Source organism: Cervus elaphus, chromosome 23 (assembly GCF_910594005.1).
Source record: "Cervus elaphus chromosome 23, mCerEla1.1, whole genome shotgun sequence".
Taxonomy (NCBI): domain Eukaryota; kingdom Metazoa; phylum Chordata; class Mammalia; order Artiodactyla; family Cervidae; genus Cervus; species Cervus elaphus.
This window is the reverse complement of record NC_057837.1, coordinates 39,800,710-39,823,955: the sequence shown is the minus strand read 5'-3', so window position 1 is coordinate 39,823,955 and position 23,246 is coordinate 39,800,710. Positions and strand designations below refer to the sequence as shown.

At 44.6% G+C, this 23,246-nt stretch overlaps 1 protein-coding gene across 1 annotated transcript in view; it reads right to left on the bottom strand.

Annotated features, from left to right (window-relative positions):
* CFAP61 (cilia and flagella associated protein 61) overlaps window positions 1-23,246 on the bottom strand; it is a 242,944-nt gene that overhangs the window by 57,992 nt on the left and 161,706 nt on the right. The window contains exons 20-22 of the mRNA XM_043882897.1: window positions 20,073-20,237; window positions 13,105-13,283; window positions 199-491 (exon numbers count right to left, since the gene is read on the bottom strand). Coding sequence (XP_043738832.1) covers window positions 199-491; window positions 13,105-13,283; window positions 20,073-20,237 — 637 coding nt within the window. The remainder of the gene's footprint in view (window positions 1-198; window positions 492-13,104; window positions 13,284-20,072; window positions 20,238-23,246) is intronic.

The following is a 23,246-nucleotide window of genomic DNA, read 5'->3' as shown; positions in this document are numbered from 1 at the left end:
TGCCCGATGAGCTGGGTCCCACCCTGGGACGAGAGAGACTCAGGAATGACTGCTGTTGGTTTAGGTCACTCGGTTTGGGCTACTCATTATGTAGCAACAGAAACTCTGAAAGTTTGCAGGGGCTGGAGAGGGTGCGGCAGGGAAACTGTGACTATAGCTCTCCCAAGGTGGTGAGTGAGGTTCCGGGGACCTACTTACGGAGCAGGGGAGCTGGAAGGGCTTGGTGGGCGTGGTGAAGCTGGCGGTGTGGATGGGGTCCGGGTACATCCCGTTGTTCCACTGAGCCAGCAGCGCGTCCCGGTACACGGTCACCCCTGCGGCCTGGAGTGCATCCTCTATCGCACCCTCCACTGCGCAGTCGTTGATGCAGGTGATGATGGACGTGGGTGGGTGTTGTACCAGGTGGATGCAGGAGCCCCTGACGCCCAGGTTCAAGAGGGTCTCCACAGTGGTGTATGTGTCAATTGAGTTCCCATAGATGATGACGTTCCCTAGAAAAGGGGGCAAATTGCTAAGATACATAGCTTAAAAAAAAACAACAACCAATAACCTTATTAGTCAAATGCTAATAATGCTGAATTGCTCCCTCAACCCTCTTATTTTTTTTCAGCTGTGGGAAGCTAGCAGTGTTACCTAGCAACGGCAACCAAGATAATTTAGCAAAGAATGGACACACAACATCCCACAAAGTAGTCAAGTACTTTTAACACACAAGTAGGATATTCATTTATGTTCCTATAATTTGAAAGTTGAAATTATGCTAAATGAAACGGTCAAGAATAAAACCTTTTATCTTGTTTTTGTCCCCTATTTGCTATACTTATTAAGGGGGAAAAATGGCAAAAGTTTGCAATAAATGCAAATTCTTCTTGAGTCATGAACAGGACAATGGTTAAAAAAAATTAGTCATGTGCATGATGGTATGGATATTTCATCATTTAATTGTTGAATTGTGTTTAGTTCAAGGAAACTTTTTTTTGAGAACGAAAGACTAGAACATTCTGCTTTGCAACAGATAATTTTATAAAGATTCAAATCCTGAGTTTTACAATTTAATGTGCTAAGACCTAGCGAGAGATTGATGGGTATTCTTTTGGTGAGGAAAAATAAAATCATAAAATAATCTTGAAAGATTTCTACTGTGTGAGAGCACTTTGATGATATAATTTATTTATATTTCTTAAAAATATTACGGAAGTAATTACATATGCTCTTCTGATAATGATATAAATTTTAAGACCAATGATCCTATTATATGAGTGAAATGTATTATGTGCTATTCATATGCTATTTTTGACATCGAATTGGCAATATTACCTCTTCACAAAGAAAGAAACTGCTGTGGACTCACATTTCAGGCAAGCTGTAACAATTTTACCACAAAACTTTACCTCTCTTTTTCCTTCTGTTTGTGAAATGATATGAAGAGGAATTTTAAGAGACAAAATAAATGGCAAGTGTATTTACTCAATTTTGTGGAATAAATATGCAAAAATCAAACTGAAAGGAGGTATAATGGCTTATCTTACTTGTCTAGAAGAAAAGGAAGGAACTGGAATCGCTTTCAGGCATTTTGCAGAGCTTCTAGGAAGTCCTCCCCTACTCCCCAACGGGGAAAGAAGCCAGGGGCAGGGCCCTTCCTCCCTGCCTTCCCTAGGACATTCTGATCTGGGGGCTCTGATCACCTCCCCGTTCAGACTCACTAGTGTGACGTTCCTGGGTAAGCTGCATTTTCCTTGGCCGAAAGAGCCAACGTTTTGTTTAAATTATTGAGGTAACCACCTGCTGCAAAACGTGACTCCTGGAGGTCTGACACAACGAACAAGTAGTCCACCAGGAGAGCCAAAACTTGAACCTCACATTGTCCAAATTTGAGGTCCTCTGTCCCTTCTTTTATTTATTTATTTTTTTTATTAGCTGGAGGCTAATTACTTCACAACATTTCAGTGGGTTTTGTCATACATTGATATGAATCAGCCATAGATTTACACGTACCTTCTTTTAAATATGCATGTGCAAACAACGTTCACTTCCCATGAAACAGATTAAGCGTTTAGGCCCCATGGAACTCAGAGTTTCATTATTTTTCCAGTTTCTCCTTCATGTAGGCTTTTAGCAACTATTCTGTTTCTTCATTACACAGAAAGGCTCACAGAAGCCCCAGCAATGCCAGGCTGCTGGGGTCATTAGAGGGCTGTATGTTTAGCCAGGGTTGCCCACAGATTGTAGGCAGCTGGAGAGTCTGAGGACTTCAAAAGATAATACGTTTCATAAAACCTATTTAAATTAGATGTCTACTTAATTTAAATCTATTTAAATTATATATATATATATATATATGTATGCTAACTTCTAAATAGTTATCTTCTAGTTTGTCTTTTAATGTAGTTTGAAACACCTCCCCCAAACATGAGACTTTGGTTATTGTAACTGTCAGCTATTGTCACAATAATGCTGTGTAACAAGCTACCCTCAAACTCAATGCCAAAAAAAAATAAGCCTGTGGTAGGTCCGCTCACAGGTCTGCAGGCTGACAAATGCTGGCTGCTATGGATCCAAGCTATGGTTGGGGTCAAGTCAGTACCACCATGCCTCTCTCAGCCTCTGTGGACCAATAGCAACCTGAGGCATATTCTCTTTAGGGAGCTGTGCAGGAGGGCAGGCATGACTGCTCAGATACTTTCCAAGGCTCTCCTGGAAACAGCCACTAAGGTTCCCTTGACCAAAGCAAGTCAAGCGGCCAAACCCATGCCCAAGGGGGTGAAGCACATTCGGTCCACAGCACGGATGTGTATGTGTGTGTGTTCATTGAATAACATTCCAAAATCACAGTTACATTGGGCACAGGACTCTGTGTGTGCCTATGCCTACATGAGGCCTATGTGATGTCATCTAAAATTTTCATCTAAACATGTTTTACTGATCATTTATTTACATTGTCCTATCCCACAAAACAGAGTAGAATCCCATTATAATTTTCTACTACCTAAATAACAAGCCACAGGTCAAATCACATCCCTCCATGAATATCACAAAACCCAATGTTATGAAGTCAGCCTATTACTCTTTGCCAGTTCAGTCCTTCAGCTTTTAAGCGTTCCTACTCCAGAGTGGGAGGCAGGGAGTGGATTATTCTTTCCATTATCTTTGTGCAGTTGTGACTTATTTCTGCATCATTTCCAACTTTTACTTTGCAAAAAATTTTTAGATTCAATTCCTGTTTATCTCACGACTCTGATATATCAGGCCCAAAGGTAGGCATTTTTAATACACAAGCCCTTATTATTATTACTATCAGTAACAATAACAGAATTGTTATCAATAACATTGGCTTCAGGCAAATGCCTGTAACTTTTTCATAAACTAAAAGTAAAAATATAAGTATGAAGACAATTCATAGGAGAAGCAAAGTCTTATACTTTGGGGAATCCCCAGGAAAAAAAACCCAGCAGATAAAAGAGTTTGATTGTTAATGTATTCATTTCAGGACAAATCAATCTAGGTAAAAAATATGATTGCTTATATTTATCAGAATAATTTTACTTGCATGGATGAGGTGGAACTAAAACTTTTTAGAAACTACTTATTTCTTTTTCCTTTTTTGGCCATGCCAAATGGCATGTAAGCTCTTAGTTCCCTGACACAGGATTGGACCTACACTCCTTGCAGTGGAAAACTAGGATTCCCAACACAGGACCCACCAGGGAAGTCCTGTAACTAGGGCTCTTAAAGCCCTCCTGGGCTGGGCTGTGGCTGTGGTCGTGTCTGGGCCCCAGTAGAGGATCCAGCCTCCAGCCAGGTGAGGCTTCCAAGGATCCAAGATTGTCTCTACCTGCCTTCCTTGCATCACTTACTCAGGGGTGGACTTCAGGCTTACCCTGCCCACCGTGGGGCTCCACACAGAGTCTCTCTACAACAAGTAGGACAACATGCTTCCTGGCCAGATGTATGGAAGAATGTTTAGGCTTTATCAGCTTGCTGACCCGAGACTGACTAAGCATTCCTTTTGGGTCCTCTCAATGTTTACTGCAGACACCCTCACTCTGGCCGGGTTTTCCTACTATGTACTTCTACCTGCTGTTCACTACGAAGTTGACACTACAAGACAGACTGAACCAGCCACAGGATGGATTGTATACTTGAGATCTGTAAGACAGAAACGTTAGATCTGGCTACTGGGCTTCTTTTCTCTTCCAGCCCACAACATCCTACCCAGTTCTAAATGTAACCCAAATTGTGTGTGCCTCCAACACAACAGTATAGAGTAACACTCCTATTGTGTTGGTTCTCATTTAAACCCAGGACTAGGGATATTTTCCAGGGAGGTGAGCCCTTTGTATGACTACCGTGCTGCAGACTGTTGAGTGGATCTGGGGCTGACTCAGGGAGGGAAGATGGAGGGGGAACAACTGAAGAAAGAAAGGGAGGGGGAGGAGTTAAATAAATTTTATCATCTCTGGCTGAGTTAGAAGCAAGAAAGGGTTTAAAAGTAGGTGCATCTGTTTATAATAGCCAGGACATGGAAGCAACCTAGATGCCCATCAGCAGATGAATGGATAAGGAAGCTGTGGTACATATACACCATGGAATATTACTCAGCCGTTAAAAAGAATTCATTTGAATCAGTTCTAATGAGATGGATGAAACTGGAGCCCATCATACAGAGTGAAGTAAGCCAGAAACATAAAGAACATTACAGCATACTAACACATATATATGGAATTTAGAAAGATGGTAACGATAACCCTATATGCAAAACAGAAAAAGAGACACAGAAATACAGAACAGGCTTTTGAACTCTGTGGGAGAAGGTGAGGGTGGGATGTTTCAAAAGAACAGCATGTATACTATCTATGGTGAAACAGATCACCAGCCCAGGCTGGATGCATGAGACAAGTGCTCGGGCCTGGTGCACTGGGAAGACCCAGAGGAATCGGGTGGAGAGGGAGGTGGGAGGGGGGATTGGGATGGGGAATACGTGTAAATCTATGGCTGATTCATATCAATGTATGACAAAACCCACTGAAATGTGAAGTGATTAGCCTCCAACTAATGAAAAAAAATTAAAAAAAAAAAAAGTAGGTGCATGAGGGACTTGCCTGGAAGTTCAGTGGTTAAGACCACTCATACGGCAGGGTCGCAGGTTCTATGACTGGCAGAGGAAATCATGCTGCATGCATGCGTGTGTGCTAAGTCTCTTTAGACGTGCCCGACTCTTTGCGACCCCGTGGACTGTAACCTGCCAGCTTCTCTGTCCATGGGATTCTCCAGGCAAGAATACTGGAGTGGGTTACCAAGCCTACCTATAGGGGATCTTTCCGACCCAGGGATCGAACCCATGTCTCTTACGCCTCCTGCATTGGCAGGCAGGTCCTTTACCACTAGCGCCACCTGGGAAGCCCTCATGCCTCATGGCATGGCCAAATAAAGAAACAAATAAATGTAGGTGAAAGAAAGCGGTTGTAGGGTGGGAGAGGGGCTGGGGGAACTGGGCCATGAATAACAGCAGTGAAAATGGCTTTGTAAGGGCGACGCTGAGTCTGCCAGTGTGTCCGAGCCTGAGAGGGCCAGGCAGGGTGGCTGGGGTCCCCCTGGAGCAGAATACCCTGATGGCTGTTGGTGTGGGCTGGGAAGCAGCCCCAGGGTATGTGGTACCCCCAGTATCTGTCATCTACAGCAGGCTTCAGAGGTCAGACAACTCCAGGTCATTAAAGATTCATCCAGCTCATGCAGTTCTACCACTTCGGTGCTGTGTAACTCACAGAGCGTTTGCAAGTATTTAGAAGGAGATGCATTCGTGTATGTTCTTTGGACGTTCCCCTGCACGTATGGAAGCAGCAGAGTGGAAAAGCTTAGGATGTCCCCCTGGATACCAGTTGTATGCTAAGAGATCCACTCATTGCCTTCTTTGCAGCTCAGTTTATTTAATAGATAAGAAACAACCAGTCTTTGCAACTTGATCTGATGGCTGACAGAGGAGAAATGGCAGGCAGTCCTACTTGGAAATGGTAAATGGCAACCGATGGTTAGAACAGACTGGGTTGATTTTCAAGGAAGGGTGATGGAATAGAACTGCAGCAGTTTTCATGGGAGGCTGATCTCTGTTGTCCCTTTTAGGGGATAAATTATGCATTAGGGAGATTACAGAGCTGAATCAGGAGGCAGGGTAAGGGGGACAGAGGGGTAGTAAAAAAAAAAAAAAAAAGACAACCTTGGAAAGCCCCTGTAATTAAAGTTGGCTGGAAACAGCACCCAGTCTCTCTCTCATGCCCACCTGCAGCGACCTTTGGGACCGAATGTGCAAGGGAGCTTCCAAAGATAAGAGGGGCTTCCCACGGTGCTAACAGCCCAGCTGGGGAGGAGGAGGGGACATGGTGACTCCTATCACCACTCCAGCGAGCTGTCACCCACCTGAGGCTGAAAAAGCACTAAGACCTGCTGCTTGAAATGTTGGCATGAATGGAGAGGTGATGTTTTTGCTACTCTCTTGTTGATGCTGTAAATGAACACACGAGCAACTCTGATTGTGTGACCAGGAAAACAAAGCAAATACACCCAAGATACAGAGATGGGAGGATTCTCCAGGAAGAAAACCATCCCTTGGAAAGAAGAACAGGGCAGGAATTTCTGCTCTGACGTTCTGGCCAGGAAATCAGCTCTCAGGAGGATAGGAAATAAATTTAGGAATTATGCATACAAATATTAATAAGAATTTTTCTTTGTAGTAAATGTATTTTGAAGACCAGAGGAAACAAGAGTTATACATTAATTTCTGTACTTTAAATGACTTCTATGCATGTATATTTACATATTCCATTGTATTTTGATGAAGAATTGTAGTTCCTTTTCCACATCAAAAGAAACAGAATGATTATCACCAGAACAGGCCCAGGAGAAAAGTTTAATTACGCTTTCTAGAAAACTGAGCACAGAGAGGTTAAGTGACGAGCTCCAGGTCACACAGCCGTAGATGGTGCAGCAGGATTCAGACCTGCCAGGTCTGATTTGAGAACCAGGAGGGCATGGCAACCCACTCCAGCATTCTTGCCTGAGAATCCCATGGACAGAGAAGTCTGGAGGGTTATAGTCTGTGGGGTCACAAAGAGTCGGACACAACTGAAGCGAATTAGCATGCACGCCCGCTCACACCACTACACTGTATTTGCAGATGGATATAAAACATGTTCTAAATACCTATATTTTATTTATATATATATATGTATATTTGACTACTGTGGTGTTGGAGAAGACTCTTGAGAGTCCCTTGGACTGCAAGAAGATCAAACCAGTCCATCCTGAAGGAAATCAGTCCTGAATACCCACTGGAAGGACTGATGCTGAAGCTGAAACTCCAATACTTTGGCCACCTGATGTGAAGAACTGACTCATTGGAAAAGACCCTGATGCTGGGAAAGACTAAAGGTGGGAGGAGAAGGGGACGACAGAAGATGAGATGGTTGGATAGCATCACTGACTCGATGGACATGAGTTTGAGCAAGCTCCAGGAGTTGGTGATGGACAGGGAAACCTTGAGTGTTACAGCCCATGGGGATGCAAAGAGTCAGACATGACTGAGTGACTGAACTGAACTGATACAACACATTCCTTAAAAACCGCCTCTAATTGGCATTTTATCTATATAATTAACTTTTGGAAATAACTAGATAATGAAATAATTTTCATAGATATCAAAGAATATTTATAAATTAGGAAATAAACACTCACTTAAAAATTTTTATGTCTGTGAATAGACCAGAGAACACACTTTTTATTTTTCATAAGTTAAAGCATAAGATTTCCATGACCCAAGCCTGACCTGTCCCATGTTGCTCTGCCAAATGAAAAAGGAAGAATATATTAGATATAGCATAAGAAGGGCTTTGTTCGGTGATTCATGCACTGGAATTTTAATGTTACACTTTTCTTACAAACATGCTTTTAATAAGGCAGTAAACTGTATTTAGCTAAAGATGAAAATAATTGATCCATTTCGGGCCATTAAGGTGGTAGATTTTTTTGTACTTTACTTTCATCCTACTTTTCATTTTCATGGAAAGTACAGAGGTAATAGCAGTTGAATTTCAATTAGTTTCAATTAATGCCATAAACTGTTATAATGTATTAGGTTGCTGGGTTCTATCTGAACCCCCGCCCCACCAGCTAAACCCTCCGGGTTTTGTTTGCTGTTGAAAGCCGGTGATGTCAGCCCTTCTCCGGGATGCTGGAGCAGTTCTAATAGTTTAGGATAATTTACATCTATAAACCCATCCAACTCCAGAGCCCCCAAAACAATTTCCTTCTGACTGGACTCATTCCATCACAGAACAACTGTTTCTCCTTTGGAAGCAGAGGGAGGCATGATAAAACAGCCGGGGGTTGGAGGGAGGAGACTGGTGATGCTTTGGGGGAGATGTTTGTGCATTTCCAAAGGGCAGAAATTCAGAGGAAAGCTAACTTCCTCTTAGTTAAAAAAAAAAAATTCATTGTTTCTGCTATCTAGAATCCATCTGTCCTTTTAGAACAATCCCTCCATCATCCTCAGGACAAGCCCCTCTTCTTGAGTCCCTGGGCTTCAAGTTGGGCTTGGACTGTCCCAGGAGTCAGGCGTGATTCTTGGGTGGACATTTGACTCAATCCCCACCCGTGAGACACAGGAGATTTTTTTCTCAGGCTCTTGGCAGAAGGGCCCTATCCTCGGTGCCCCCCTCCCTCCAACCCCACCCTGAACTACCGAGAAAAAGGAGAATTAGCACAGAGGGAGCAAAAGCTAACTCTGATGAAAAACGTCCACATTCTTTCTGGCGTAATTAGGAACCGCGAGCTGACAGACAGAGTGACGGTAATGGATGCGGGAACAAAACCCTGCTCCTCCGTTTCATGGAGTGCCAACTTCTAGTTTCCTGCTTCAAACGCCATCGGCCCATCACTGATGTGGAAATAAGCTAGATGCGGTCTTGTGCCAACAGGACCACCAAATGGATCAAAGGTGGCTGCTTCCAGCCCTTCCCCGCCAGCATGGTGGCCCCCACCTCCAACCCCAATTCACCCCGCCGTGGGTGCCAGAGACGGGGGTTCACCTTTCTGAAGTGCTGTTGCATGCATAGCATCACCCTTGGGACCCCAACCTCTAAAACGTAATCAGTTAAACCCAGACTTGGCTGGACACTGAGGTTCCCCCCTCACCCCTCCACTTTCCCATCTCATTGCTGCCCTTCACAGAGTCTGCCCGACCCAAGTTGTTGGGCCATGGGTTTTGGATACAAGTCAGACATCCCCAGCCTCTCTCTTCCCTTGCTTATCCTGCCCTCCTTTAAGTCTGAGCTCAAATCCTCCCTCCTTGGGGAAGCTGTCTCCAAACTTCACATTCTCCTGGGCTCCCATGAAGACCGTGATGCCCCTCTACAACCAGACTGGTGCCTGGTGTACATGGATCTCCATCTTTTGTGTAGAGACCGTGCTAGACTGCACCATCAGCAGGATGGCAGGGGCTGAGATGTACACCCGGGGAACCTTCGTACACAGCAACAACCCCCTCGCACAGCGGTAGTGGTGGTAACAAGGTTAAGGACAGCCTATGTGACCGAACTCTTACCATGTAAGAGACATGACCCTGAGTTGGACATGAAATAGCTTATTAATCTCGTTTGCTCCTCACAGCAGCCCATGTGAGGAAGATATCTGGAATGGGACTAATTGAATTCATCTGAATAGGGCTCTAATTATGGAAAAGCAACAAAGAGAAAGAGCTTCCTCAAGGCAGGAGGTTAACGTTTTTCTTCCCAACTTCTCTTAGCGTCCTCTGAAAAGGGTCACTAGCCTAAGTTGAATGAACTTGGCTGGATCAGTTTCTCAGATGCCTTCCAGAGCCTGGGGCAGGCCTCTGACTGTTTAGACGACCCACTTGGAAGATTCCCTAGGGGTATCGTTAAGCAATGGACCTGGAAAGCAGCCTACTCTTAAGATAGGAAGCTAATGTCTACCAACTTCCTAACCTGTTCATTCAGTAGACAAAAATAGGCATGAATGGGCTTTATGCAATGGCTAATGGAAGACATTCTTAAATCTTGCAAAACCATTTATTTCCCTTTAAGTGGTACCAGAATGTTATCATCTTTGGCCACTAGTTAAGGCAACGCAATAGCGTGGATGCTCCTCCCCCATTTGAAAGCCAAGAACTTTTTGCTTTGGAATTTCTAAGTACTCTTCCATAAGCATTCAGAGTTAAGAACTTTCATTGTAGAATACTGTACACCAGTACCCCTCATGAACACAGGCATAAAAATTCTTCTAAATGTGTTAGCATTCTGATTCCAGGAATAAGGATATAGGAATTTTCATCTTGACCCATTAAGAATTATTCCAAGATGCAAAGTTAGTTCAACACTCAAAAATTAATTAAGGAAAAAAGAATTAATTAAGGTAACTCACCAAATTAATGGAGAAAGGAGAAAAAAATTATTTATCACCTCAATAGATGCAGAAAAAAGCATTTGATAAAATTCAGCACTTATTTGTGACTGAAAACTAGAAACAGCTAAAAGGCATACTTTTAGATGAAAGTGAAGTGGGAACTTTTCCATCTAAAATAGGAACGAGACAGGAAAGTCCACAATCACCATTCCTGTTCAACTGATGGTCATTGACAAGGCAATATGGCCAACAGAAGGCTTGACAGGTCTACAGAGTAGAAAGAAGCTAAAAAAAAAAAACAAAAAACAAACTTGCATTGCCACATGCAAAGGTATTTTTCTTGGTCAAAAGACTCCTGAATCTTAGCCCTCAAAACAGCCAACAGCTCAATTAAAATATTACATTGTAACAGGACTGAGCACAGTCCTAAGACATAATCATATTTTGTACTGAATCACTGGTTTTTGTGTTTTCCGCAAGTTAAAGTTACATTTTGAGGTCTGGACTTGATGAAATGGGTCCCTGGTGGCTCAACTGGTAAAGAATCTGACTGCAATGCAGGAAACCTGGGTTGATCCCCGGGTCGGAAGATCCCCGGAGAAGGGAATGGCTGCCCACTCCAGTATTCTTGCCTAGAGAATTCCCATGGACAGAGGAGCCTGGGGGGGCTATGGTCCATGGTGTTGCAAAGAGTTGGACATGACTGAGCGGCTAAACAACAAAGACAGCAATGTCACAGACTGTATGGATAAAGGCAGGGTTCTGAAAACTATGATTCACCTATTTTTGTAAATAAAGTTTTATTGGAACACAGTCATGCCCCTTCGCTGACACACTGTCAGTGGCTGCTATCTTGCTATATAGCAGCAGAGCTGGGTAGTTGGAACAGAGACCATATGCCCTGCAAAGTCTAAAATTTTTACTATCTGGCCCTTTATGGTAAAAGTCACTGATTCCGTAGGTGTACTTAGGTCATAGGGCAGTGATTAAAGAACAGCTAAAATATTGAAACAGGTTTAAATACATACAGATCCAAACTGAAAATAATACCAAGTGCTAATGCAAATATTAAAATACTTCATCAAGTTTTAATCTGGGTTCCCAGTATACAGCTATATATATGTAATTATATATATGTGTGTATATATATGTGTCTCCCACACCTGCCCAAAGATTTCAGACCCAGTTGGTTTTATGGGTTATTCCTGTCTAATTTTTAGGTGATGCAAAGTATTTCTGACCCCAGAAAAATGTGGAAAGATTCCCCAAAACATTTTGTGAGACTAGCATACCCTCGATTTCAAAACTGGACAAGCCAAGCATAAAAGAGAAAACAGGCCAATCTCACATATAAGTTTTGATTCAAATAGCCTTTAAGTATTAAAAAATTGAATTCAGCAATGTATTGAATTCCCTTTGATATTTATTTTTTTATTGTTAATGAAGTAAGTGTAGGAACTTGAGAGTTAACCAAAAAGTTCCACTAAAAATTAGAAGAAAGTATATAATTTTAATACATTAATTATAATAACTAACATTGATTATAATAACTAACATTAATTACAATGTGGTGTGCTAAGTTGCTCAGTCGTGTCTGACTCTTTGCGACCCCATGGACTGTAGCCCATCAGGCTCCTCTGTCCATGGGATTTTCCAGCCAAGAATACTGGAGTGGGTTGCCATGCCCTCCTCCAGGGGATCTTCCTGACCCAGGGATCAAACCTACATCACTTACATCTCTTGCACTGGCAGGTGGGTTCTAATTGTTAGTCATAATAACTAACATTAATTATAGTAACTAACACGATGAAATTATATTTAAATAAATACATTACATAGATTAATATGTTTGATTGTATGTATACTGATTCCCCATAGTCCAGTCACTTAGTGATCCTTCGATCCCTGGACTGAATTGAAGGCCTGGGTTAGAAGACCAGCCCCTTGCAGGTAGTTTATAACCTGACCAAGGCCCTGATCCTCCCTGTGCTTTCAGTAAAATGAAGAGGCTGCAGAAAGTCACCTCTAAAAGTGGACTCCCGGGTTTCAATTCAAGACAAACCGGCAGCCAGGCCCTGTTCTGGTTATTCTATTAGTCGAACAATTTTCATGAGCCCAAGTGGGAGAGAGGAAGACACTTAAGAAGACACTTCTGAGTGGCAGAGGCATTTGTACAAATGCTTTCCCCTCTCATTTGGATGCAGAAAGTGGCAGGCGACTCGACTGTGTGCGTCTGTGGGAACGACTGTGCGGGCAACCACGTTGGAGAACAATGGGTGGTGAGAGAAAAGAGCCCTTACGACTCAGACCTTTCTTTTTCTTCCGAGGTCTTTTCAGCCTCACAAAAGGAGACATATTTTCCATATAATTGCTAAACATGTTTGCTTATTAAATTATTCTTTAATTAGTTAATGATTTTAGCCATGCTTTGCTCTTCGGATATTCATTTCGTGTAATAAAATAATTATAGATAATTAAACTATCTCCAGCCCTTTTCTTTCCCCCGGCAAACATGCTGGGTATCCAAAAATGACAACAAGTTGTAAATTAATCTGGAAAACAAAGCATGACAGATGAATGATTTGGTTGGAATTAATTAGGCACTAATTATACACTGGAACTAGACGAAGAATAAGACTCATTATGGAAAGAAAACGCTGTTCTGAAAAGATGCACGGGAACCAGCATCCTTACCTTCGGCCGTGATGGACTTGTTCTTGATCCAGGCCAGGGCCCTCAGGCAATCCTCCTCATCGTTGAGGGTGAAATGATTGCAGGGAATTGGGCCGGTGTACCGCCGCAGGCAGCTGTTTGAAACCTCTCTGTTGGTCGGATGGAGGCTAATATCCACCTCCGTTGGACATGGGACCTGAGGTGCATTACAGAGAGATGCTTATTTCGGTGGTAACAGGTGAAGCGTTCAAACAGTAATTAATTCACTGACTGACGGATTCATATAAACAAAGCAATGCCCAGTACAGGCGTGCCTTTTTCCGTCTCCAGATAGAATCAAGTTTTAATTTAAAAAACAACAAAACAAAACAAAAACCAGACAGGTGAAATGGCCACTTGGAGCTAATTCTCAAAAGGAACTGCCCTGGTCATCTTGATGCTATGTAACAAATTATTCCAAAGCTTGGTCATGAGAAACCATCAGGAGGCTCCCAGGTTCTGGAGGTCAGCCATGCAGACAGGGCAAAGGTGGGGGACAGTAGGTCTCTTTGGAGACCTCAGCTGGGAAGACCTGAAGGCTGGGGGTGGAGACTTGACGGCCAAGGGCTGGAATCACCTGGAGATGAACTCAAGCCTTTTTCTTTCCCCAAGAAGACAGGGTGGGTGTTTAAACAGATGACAAATCATTATCAGCCTGTGTCTAGAGGTTGGTCCCAGCTGGGGTGGGGGACATGATGCCACATGAACACCATGTGACTTGAGCCTCCTCACGACCGGGTGGCTGGGTTCCAGGGCGCACGTCCTGGGAGAGGTCAGCAGTCCAGAGGGCTCATGGTCTTCTCTAACCTAGTCCTGGGGAGCCCAGCAGGGGCTCTCCTGACAGGTTCAGTCATGGAGCTCATCATGAAGGTCTGGCCAGGGTCAAGGGAAGGGAAATCAGGATCCACCTGCTCCCGTAGGAGGGACGGGGCCGTGGAAGAGTCTGTGGAACTGCATTTGATGTGGCCATTTTTGGTTAAAAAAAAAAACTGCATGGAAGCGACTGTATCAGGGACTGAAGTTCAAGTGCACAGAGGGTTGAGACACCAAATGAGGGAAGTGGGCTACCACTTACTTGTGAAAATTATTGGCTTTTCTCTCACTTTTTCAGAGAAGTATTCCTCCCCAGCCTCACCCTCTCTCTCCCACTCAGCGCAGAGCCCTTCCAGTACAATTCCCGTTCCCTGACTTTTGACACAGACACGAGTGAAGACGGATGCTTTCCTCCGCTGCAGGGAAAGCAACAGCACCAGCATGATCATGGATGCTGGCCGGCTCTGGTCCTCGTTGTCCAAGATGCTGTGATGAGCTGGATGGCCCGGACCCCAGCCAGAGTGTTCAACCTGGACTCAGCTCCATCCAGTCACTGCCAGGGTAGTCTCGGGGTTCTGGTTGGCCAGATCTCATCTCTCAAGAAATGCCAGATACTTGGTGTCTTTTTTTTTATGTGGACTCTTGATTTGTTCATTATTTTGGTTCAAATGAAAATCAAACAGAAAGGCGCCGTCATGGAAGCCAAGTTAAAGGGCAGAGTGAGACGGGTGTGCCCAGTGGCCCCTCGCTGCCCTGCTGGGTAGCATTTGGTGGCCAGGTGGAGATTATGGGAGATGGCGAGGCTGGAACCTACGGCGAAACCCCCAGGCAGCCTGGCTTCTATCAGAGGAGCCAGCGTTCTGCTCGCTTGTGGCCTGAAGCCTAAGGGCGTGAGGCCAGACTCCTACGGCTACAGAGGGCAAAGTGTTCACTGTCCGCAGAGACCAACACGGACTTCAAAGAGGCTCTTCCTCCCCTGAGAACCACCAGCAACCCCTGGCCATGAGGGGGATGTGAATGCTGGCTGGTGCCTGAGCATGTGGGGCTTCACTAAACCCCAGATGACATTTGGAGAACTTGCTGGTACATCCTTCCTCAAGAGAAATAGTAAAGTGTGACTACACGACTGTGATGTATGTAATTCAATTTCAAGTGGGACTAAAGAACAAAAAAACAGAATCAATTTTTAAACCTGGATGTCTTTTCTCTGTGAGGAGGCTGGCCAGAAACTATGGTCATTTATCACAACTAAAGGGCTTCCCAGGCGGTGCTAGTGTAAAGGACCTGCCTGCCCATGAAAGAGATGTCAGAGATGTGGGTTTGATCCCTGGGTCGGGAAGATCCTCTGGAGGAGGGCATGGCAACCCACTCCAGTACTCTTGCCTAGAGAATCCCCACGGACAGAGGAGCCTGGCGGGCTGCAGTCGTAGGGTTGCAAAGAGTCAGACACGACTGAAGCAACTTAGCACGCATGTATGCATCACAACTAAAATTGTGGTGGCAATCTCTTATTAGCAATATAATGTATTTAGCAATATCACAGTAAAATTCTGGTATTAATCACATTCACGGTCGGGGGCTTTGGTGAGTGATTTAAAGTGCACAGTGTGGAATACTGTGCCTTAAAGGTTTGAAACTTTATCAGAACTACAAAAGCACTGTATTGATAGATAAGAGAAAATGAACTTGGGGTAACATTATATCAGTTTAGTAAATCATGCTTTAACAAATCAGGAAAAATCCTTGGCAGAAAAAGGCAGAGCTGAAGCGCAAACTGAGAGCCGTTCAGTTTATAAAACTTTAAACTTATCATTCCAGATAGCGTGTGCTCAGACGGAAAAAATAAAACCACAGAAAGGAGGGGAAAAAAGGAATAAGGTCAAAAATGAAAATCAGTTTGCTATAATCCTGTGATGTAACTGCCGCCTAAAGATCCATATAATTCTTCTGTGCACTGAAGTGGGTGGAGTTGTTTTTGCACATTTCTAAACTATAAAGAATTAGAAATTAAAGGGATAATGTATTTTCATATTCGCACAGTGGCATGTCACAAAACAGGCAGAACTCAAGCTAGAATTTTTAAGTTACCAAACTAATTAAGTTGCCCACACAGAGTTTAGCAGAACTCGATACGTCAAAAAGGATCTATGGGGGAAAATCATATGATGTCATCAGTGAAAGGAGGGAGTAAAGTTCAATAGGAGGGCATTCAATGTAGAAGCCCATCAGTACCAGCTCCCCAAACCAGAGGTTCTCTGCCACCACTAACCTGGCACTAAACTGTGACTGGAGAGAAGCAGGGGACTTCCCAACCACTCCAGCGATTCAGGACTGAGCATCACCTGCTGGTGGGAGCCTGTTGGCCACCCCTTTCTCAACAAGTTAACACGGCAGTAGGGGATGCTGGTGGCCTACCAGTACTCTGTCTCCCTTTCTTTCTTAGAAACGGATTCCTGGGACATATGCCCAGTTGGAACATTTCCCCACTTATGACCTAAGAAGTCAAGAGAGATAAGCAGGATCTTTGATGAGGGATGCCTTGGAAGCGGGAGGGAAGAGGGCAGTGGGAAAAGTCATTTTGCCCTAGTCCTTCCTCTCTCCTGCCTCTTGCACATGAAATGGCTGGAACCACAGCAGCCACCACAAGATGCTGAGGATAGAAAAACATTCTAAAGGCAGAATAACAAAAGACAGATGGGACTGGGTTCTTGATGACACTTGGAAGCCACTTTACCAGAACTGAGTTGCTTTTCTCCAGATATTTTTAAAGAAAGAAAAAAACTTAAACAAAATGAAACAACAACAAAAAACAACAACCTGTTTATCTGACTCTAGCTATATGTATTAAGTTCCAGAATTTGTGTGTTGTGAAAACTTTTAAAAGCCATCAAGGGTAACCTCTGCACCACAGCTATGGGAAAGAGCAGGAAGGAAAGGGTAAGGAGGAAGAAAGGGGAAGGAGACAGGGAAAGAGGGAGAGAGGAGAGAGATAGGCAAGGATGAAGAACTGGAGCCAGACCACCTGGGCTCTAACCTTAGCCCCTAATCTGCCACCCTGCTGTGACTGTGGACAATTCGTCTTGTCTGACCTTGGGCCTCAGCCTCACGGCATCTCAGTTGCCTCATCTGTGAAATGGGGATTCCTGCATTTCTCCAGTTAATTCTGCTTTGCTGGATGTGACGATTGCTGCTGCTCCTAACAGCTGTATGAATTTGCCTGACACCTTTTGCTGTTGCCCCGTGTATCTATCTTTTCGCTCTTACCCTCTGGCTGCCCATCTTTGCCCCGCCTCCTGGCTTCCCCAGAGCACTGCCACGAGGGGAGTCCCAGCCATGGTTTTCCCATGGCCACGCTGACTCATCTGACGTCAGGCTGACACACTTTTATCTTTCCTCTTTTTGAGACGACCCACAGCCCGGCGTGGGGGCAGGCCTCTCTTGGTCTGCATGATGTGCCAAGAGCTGAGGAGGGGGCTCGGGGACCCCAGTTGTAAGCTCTTGTACACAGTTTTTTCAGAACCAGTGTGCGGTCAGCAATCAGAATAACTAATCCATACATGGGTTGAGGGGGAGGGGTTAGAGGGTGCTGAATGTGAACCAAAAAAATCTTCATCTTCCAAAATGGAAAGGCCATAGGTCATATCAGAAGTCGACCGATCAAGGGGAAAACTACAAACACATTTCTGCGAGTTCTGGGGAGCAATCCATGAAGACTGAATAACGGAAATGCCTTGGAATGGTTGAACCTGGAGAGAGGGCTTGAAAGTAGAGACTAGCCCTCCTCATGAGAAACCCTGCAACACAGTGTAGCTTGTGCATGGATTTTCTCATTAAAAAAAAAAAGTGTGGTAGATCTGGATATCAAAAATATTGCACGATATTTTAGACTGATCCGTGCCATTTACAAGACAGATTAGAGGTTAAGGTTTGTAATTATATTTTATAACAGATATAACATATAGTCTTCTTGCTTACTTTCATCAGTTTGTTAGTATGTTTTTAAATCACAGAATTGGGACAAAACCACGAGAGACTGGAAGAGAAGGAAATAGGGAGAGAAATAAGAGCTGGAAGCTCTCAATGAATTCAGCTGCCTTTAAAAAATACCAGCTTATGTACCTTTAGTTTTGATGTCCTTCTGGAAAAATTAAATTGGAACACTCTTGATCACTTCTTCATTTCATGTTGCCCAGTGTAAAAAGGGCAAGAGCTTAATGTGCCACAGACGAAAGCTGTGGGGCAGCTGGGCACACATGGGCAGGCGCCCGGGACTCCGGACAGCTGGCCAGGCCTCCTCTCACATTTTCCCAAGTCCACGGTCACAGGGAGCAGCTGGAGCTCTGAGGTGGGGGTGGGGGTGGGGGACAGAGGAGTGCTTGCTGTTTTCTTCTGATTTCATGTTCAAAAAAGAGGAATATTTAAGGACCTAGTTTATTTTTATACTTCATCCAGAAAAAAAAAATCCTTTTCTACACTTGGAGAATTGGATTTCTTTAAAAGAAGAAGGAGAAGAAGAAGGGGAGGAGGAGGTAGGAAGAAAAGACATCACTCAGAGGTTGATCCGAGCTGGACCATCAGGGGTTCCCTTGACGGCCTTGGCCTCACCTGGAAACAAGTCAGAACTGAGGTTTCTCAGCCACACCCTCCCCCCCCCACCTTCTGGCATCTGCATTTTAATGAGACGTGCACAGGGGACGTGTGTGCATAGGACAGCTGGAGAAGTGCTGCTCTAAAGTAAGATGAGGTTCTAGAATGTTCGAGTCCATAGTTCTCCAACCTAGCCTCAAATCAGTGTAAGTTCAATGCATGAAGCAGGGCACCCAAAGCTGGTGCTCTGGGACAACCCAAAGGGTGGGGAGGGAGGTGGAAGGGGGCTTCAGGATGGGGGGATACATGTATACCTGTGGCTGATTCATGTTGATGTATGGCAAAACCCATCACAATGTTGTAATTATCCTCCAATTAAATTTATTAATTTTTTTAAAAAAGAATCAACTGGGAGCTTCAAAAAAAAAATACTGATGACTGGGTCCCACTCGCCCCAGATTAATTAAACAAAGCCTCTGGGGGCGGGGCCCAGCCTGGGTTTATTTCAGAAGTGCCCCAGGTGCACTCAACCAGTAACTGGGGTTCAGTGATCGAAGTAAGTGATGCTCAGGTTTGCCAGGCTGTCTGTCCTCACCACGACCACCAGCTCAACCATGAGTGAATCCCCGTGGTAGCCTGGGACAGGACCAGGAAAACACGACCACTGCTTGCGTGGGACATGGTGGAGGGGGTGGATAACTCCATATAAACCCAACTTGGAGCCTATCCAGTTCCTTGGGGGAAATGTAACAAAAATACTCCATCATCTAAATCTCTTTCCATCAAAGAGATGACCTATTTCTGCACAAAATGCTGCTGCATTGCAGAGTGAGAATGTTCAAACTCAGCTTCAGTCACATCCTGGGGCATTTTCCTCGAGTAGGGTTTGAGAATTTAACCCAGATGGAGAGTACCAGGTAAGCCACCAGCCACACTCCCTAGAGCTTTGTAACCAAGATACACAATAACACAAGGGTGACAGAAGGTATGCATGTCTGAAACACTTTCTTGAAAGTCTGGCACCATCACCAAATGTTAGGCTCTTGAAAGTGTTAGATGCTCAGATGTGTCTGACTCTTTGCAACCCTATGGACTGCAGCCCGCCAGGCTCCTCTGTCCATGGGATTTTCCAGGCAAGGATAATGGAGTGGGTTGACATTCCCTCCTCCAGGGGACCTTCTTGACCCAGGGATTGGACCCAGGTCTCCCGCATTGCAGGTGGATTCTTTACCATCCGAGCCATCAGGGAAGCCATAGGCTCTTGAGGCAAAGTTAATTTCCTGTAGATGCATGACAGGCTGAGTCTGGATTCTGCTCTGGTGAGTGGCAAGTGTTCGACTTTGGGACCACAGCTTCAAGGATGACATTTCTCCAGTTTGCTGCGGTTTTTATCCTTGGGAAGAATGCTTTCTTGGAATGGGTTTTCAGGAGGACCCAGTTCTGGTCATGCGTGCAGATGGGAGGCACACTCTTGGCCCTGGGATGTGGGCCCGGCCACCTGTGCCCCACCCCCCCGCCCTGCATCCCCCAGCCCTCGAGAGCTTCCCTGGTACTGCCGTCCGGTGCAGAGGATGAGGTGGTCGTAGAGCACGACTTTCTCTCTCGAAACGATGACCTGCTTGGCTGCTCGGTCTATGGCAGTCATCCTAGCAACCACCACGTTGACCCAGGAGCACAGCGACATCAATTCATGATCTCTGTCATTACAGCAGTGGCTGCAGAGAGAGAGGCTCCATCAGTGACATCTGAGCAGCTGACAGCGGGCATTAATTAGACATCTGGTGAGCTGGTTCAGGGCCCCTGGTGGGCCGAGCCTGCGCTCTTGCTGAGAACTTACAAGGACCTGGGCAGGCTAGGAGATTTGTCCTTGTGAGACATTTAGTCGCCAATTGACATCTTCCTATTAAAGCTACATTGTTTCGCTTGGGGTAGGCCGGTCCAGCCAGGGAGGGTGCACGTGCGCCCGTGTGTGTGTGTGTGTGTGTGTGTGTGTGTGTGTGTGTGTGTGTGTGTGTAATCATTTCTAATACTCTTTTTTCTAATGCATGGCTGGTGTAAATTTACTTTAGCTGTTGAACTGTCATATTGACAACTGGCATCTTGTCATATTGACCACAGACTCGGAGTGAATGAGGATGAAGAAAGTGACATCTGAGGATCCCCAAAGGTAGGGGTCGAGGCCCAGAATACAGAGAACCCCGCCCATCTGCGAAGGCTTTTTGATAAATGACTCATTTCCAGAATAAGCATATGGATTCATGCCAAAACAACAAAATGCATTTTATTTAAAGAAAGTGTCAATTGGGGAATTATGTTTGCATCCAGTACAATCCTTGGGGACTTTGGGGAGTCCCTCCTAATGACAAAGGTGATTTATAGGGACCTCTGCTTCCATAAGAGCAGGTCCAGGATGGACGGGTTTGCTTCTCTGGGTTCCACTTGAGGATGAACACAACACTGTAATGGGAGAAAAGTAGATTTCCTGTGGCTTTGGGTTTATTTAGATTTCTGTAAGGGTTGTTTCCAGAATCTTCTGGAGGGTGTGACCTCAGGTACAGGACGTTTTAATAACCCTGTTCTGAAGACCAAGAGTGCAGAACAGCAGAACAGTGAGAGTCTGTTTAAACCCAGGCTTCCCCTAGCCAGGGTCTGTGTCCCTGCTCTGTTGCCAAGGAAACTGGGTCCTGGGGACTCTGCACCCCTTTTCAGAACTTCACCATTTCCACCTCTGAGCAGGAGATAATGACCCCTCCTCACCTACCTCGAGGGTTGTGAGGAATGGATATGAGAATGTAAGAGATGCTGTCTGGTCAAGTGGGATGCATATGTGAGGAGTATTAGTCCGGATAATGTTAACGATACACAATCCTGTTTACTCTGCTTAGAGGCAAACAGGATTCTGAAGTGGTAATGGGAGAACATTTTTTCTTTTTGATCCATGCGTAGAGTCTGCTTGCACCACACAAAAAGAACCCTGGTAATGGATACACATTAGACCCTGTTACAGGGCCTGTGAAAAAGAAGCGAGTCTGCGCTTTGTATCTCTCCATGCAACAAAACTTAAAAAACAAGAAAATTTCTTCTTAATAAGAAAAGAAAATAGGGGGCTGACCTGTCACAGGAAAATAACAGAGAGTGAGATGAAATTCTTTTTTAAAAAGCCATGTTGGTACCTTCATAGGAAAACAGGATATTTAACTGATTTCGTACATTCATGAAGAGACCCATGAAGGACTGTTCCTACTTGGGACATCATCCATTCCTAATAGAGTGGTACTGTCAGCCATCCAAGATGGGGAAAAAATTAAATTTCGTTAACGCACAGGGATTTGTCACATGAGGATCTGCTCAAAGATGACAGTGCTCAGGGGAAATTTGGGAAAGGCTAAGATGAGTGTTATTTGTAATGACAGTCGGCCAGCCGTGTTGATAACTTCAGAATTCATATCTCAGAGCTCAGACCTGAAGCTCTGTCCAGCAGGCTGGCACTCAGAAACACTGGGGCTTTAGGGAACCTCAGGAAGCATGGAAAATGTGGGATGCTTCCTTTCACAGCCTGTGACCACACAGAATGACATTTCTCAGTTTAGGACATCACTGGGCAGGCAATGCCCATCCGTTTTGGATATTATAAACCGTCCTGGACCTCCTTTAATTTACCCATCAGGTAGGTGAAGCTAGATACGGGAGGCTGTAAGTGTTCTGCCTGTAAAATTATTTCCTAGGCACAGTAAATGAATATTAAGATTCTCACATGGCAGGGACCGTCTCATGGCTTGGAGACCAGAGAAATATCTCCACTAGGGTTCTCTGGGAGACAAGAGAAGAAACCGAAGAAGGGAGGTCAAGGAAACTTCATGTTTCTCAAGTGAGCTTGACCCTGACACAGAAATAATGTGAAAAGTTGTCTTCATAGAACATTCCGGAGACAGGTAACAAGGAGGGGGGAAAAAAAGTAGAAATGCAGAGTGGCCTGCTGGCTCAAAGTTGCAGTGACCTCAAAGCTAGAGATTGGAAGTCTTAGCCTAAGGTCCCAGGTGCAAAATTAGGAGCGAACTCCAGGGGAATGTTAATAAATGTAAGTGTGGTGAAGACCTGCATTTCATGGAATTGGAACCCTACAGGATGGGAAAGAATCTCAGAGGTTTTCAGGAGAGTTTATTGTGACACTCACGGAAGAAGGAGCATCGTAATTAACCTTCAGTGGTTCAGAGCTGATCGTCTAGTTAGTGGCTTTCTCCCTCTGCCTGTTCCCCCTTCCTCCCAGTGCCTCCCTTTCTGTTGCATCCCGGGTAAGTCATTAGCACTTCCACCAGAGGCTGGACAGTGTGGGGGCATGGGGGAAGGGGACAAAACATGGCTCTTCAAAAAATAGTAATGGCAATAATAAATCCAAACACTGGTTATGGAAAAGTTCAGAATGTGTATTGCGTTGGCCAAAAGGTTCATTCAAGTTTTTCCAGGAGCTAGTATGGAAAAACCCGATTGAACTTCTTGGCCAACCCAATATTTAGCACAAGGAATTTGAATAATTAGATTTACAGATGTCAGCACACTTGCTATTTTTTAATTCCATGATCAGAAAGTTTCCTATATTGTGATCTGAGGGCCATTTGAAAGGGAGCATCCTGTTGATGTTTCAATTTGTAGCTTCTGTGGGTTAGGATAACATGCTGGTCCCCATCCAGATGCATCTTATATGGCTATGTTATCTAGTCCCTGTC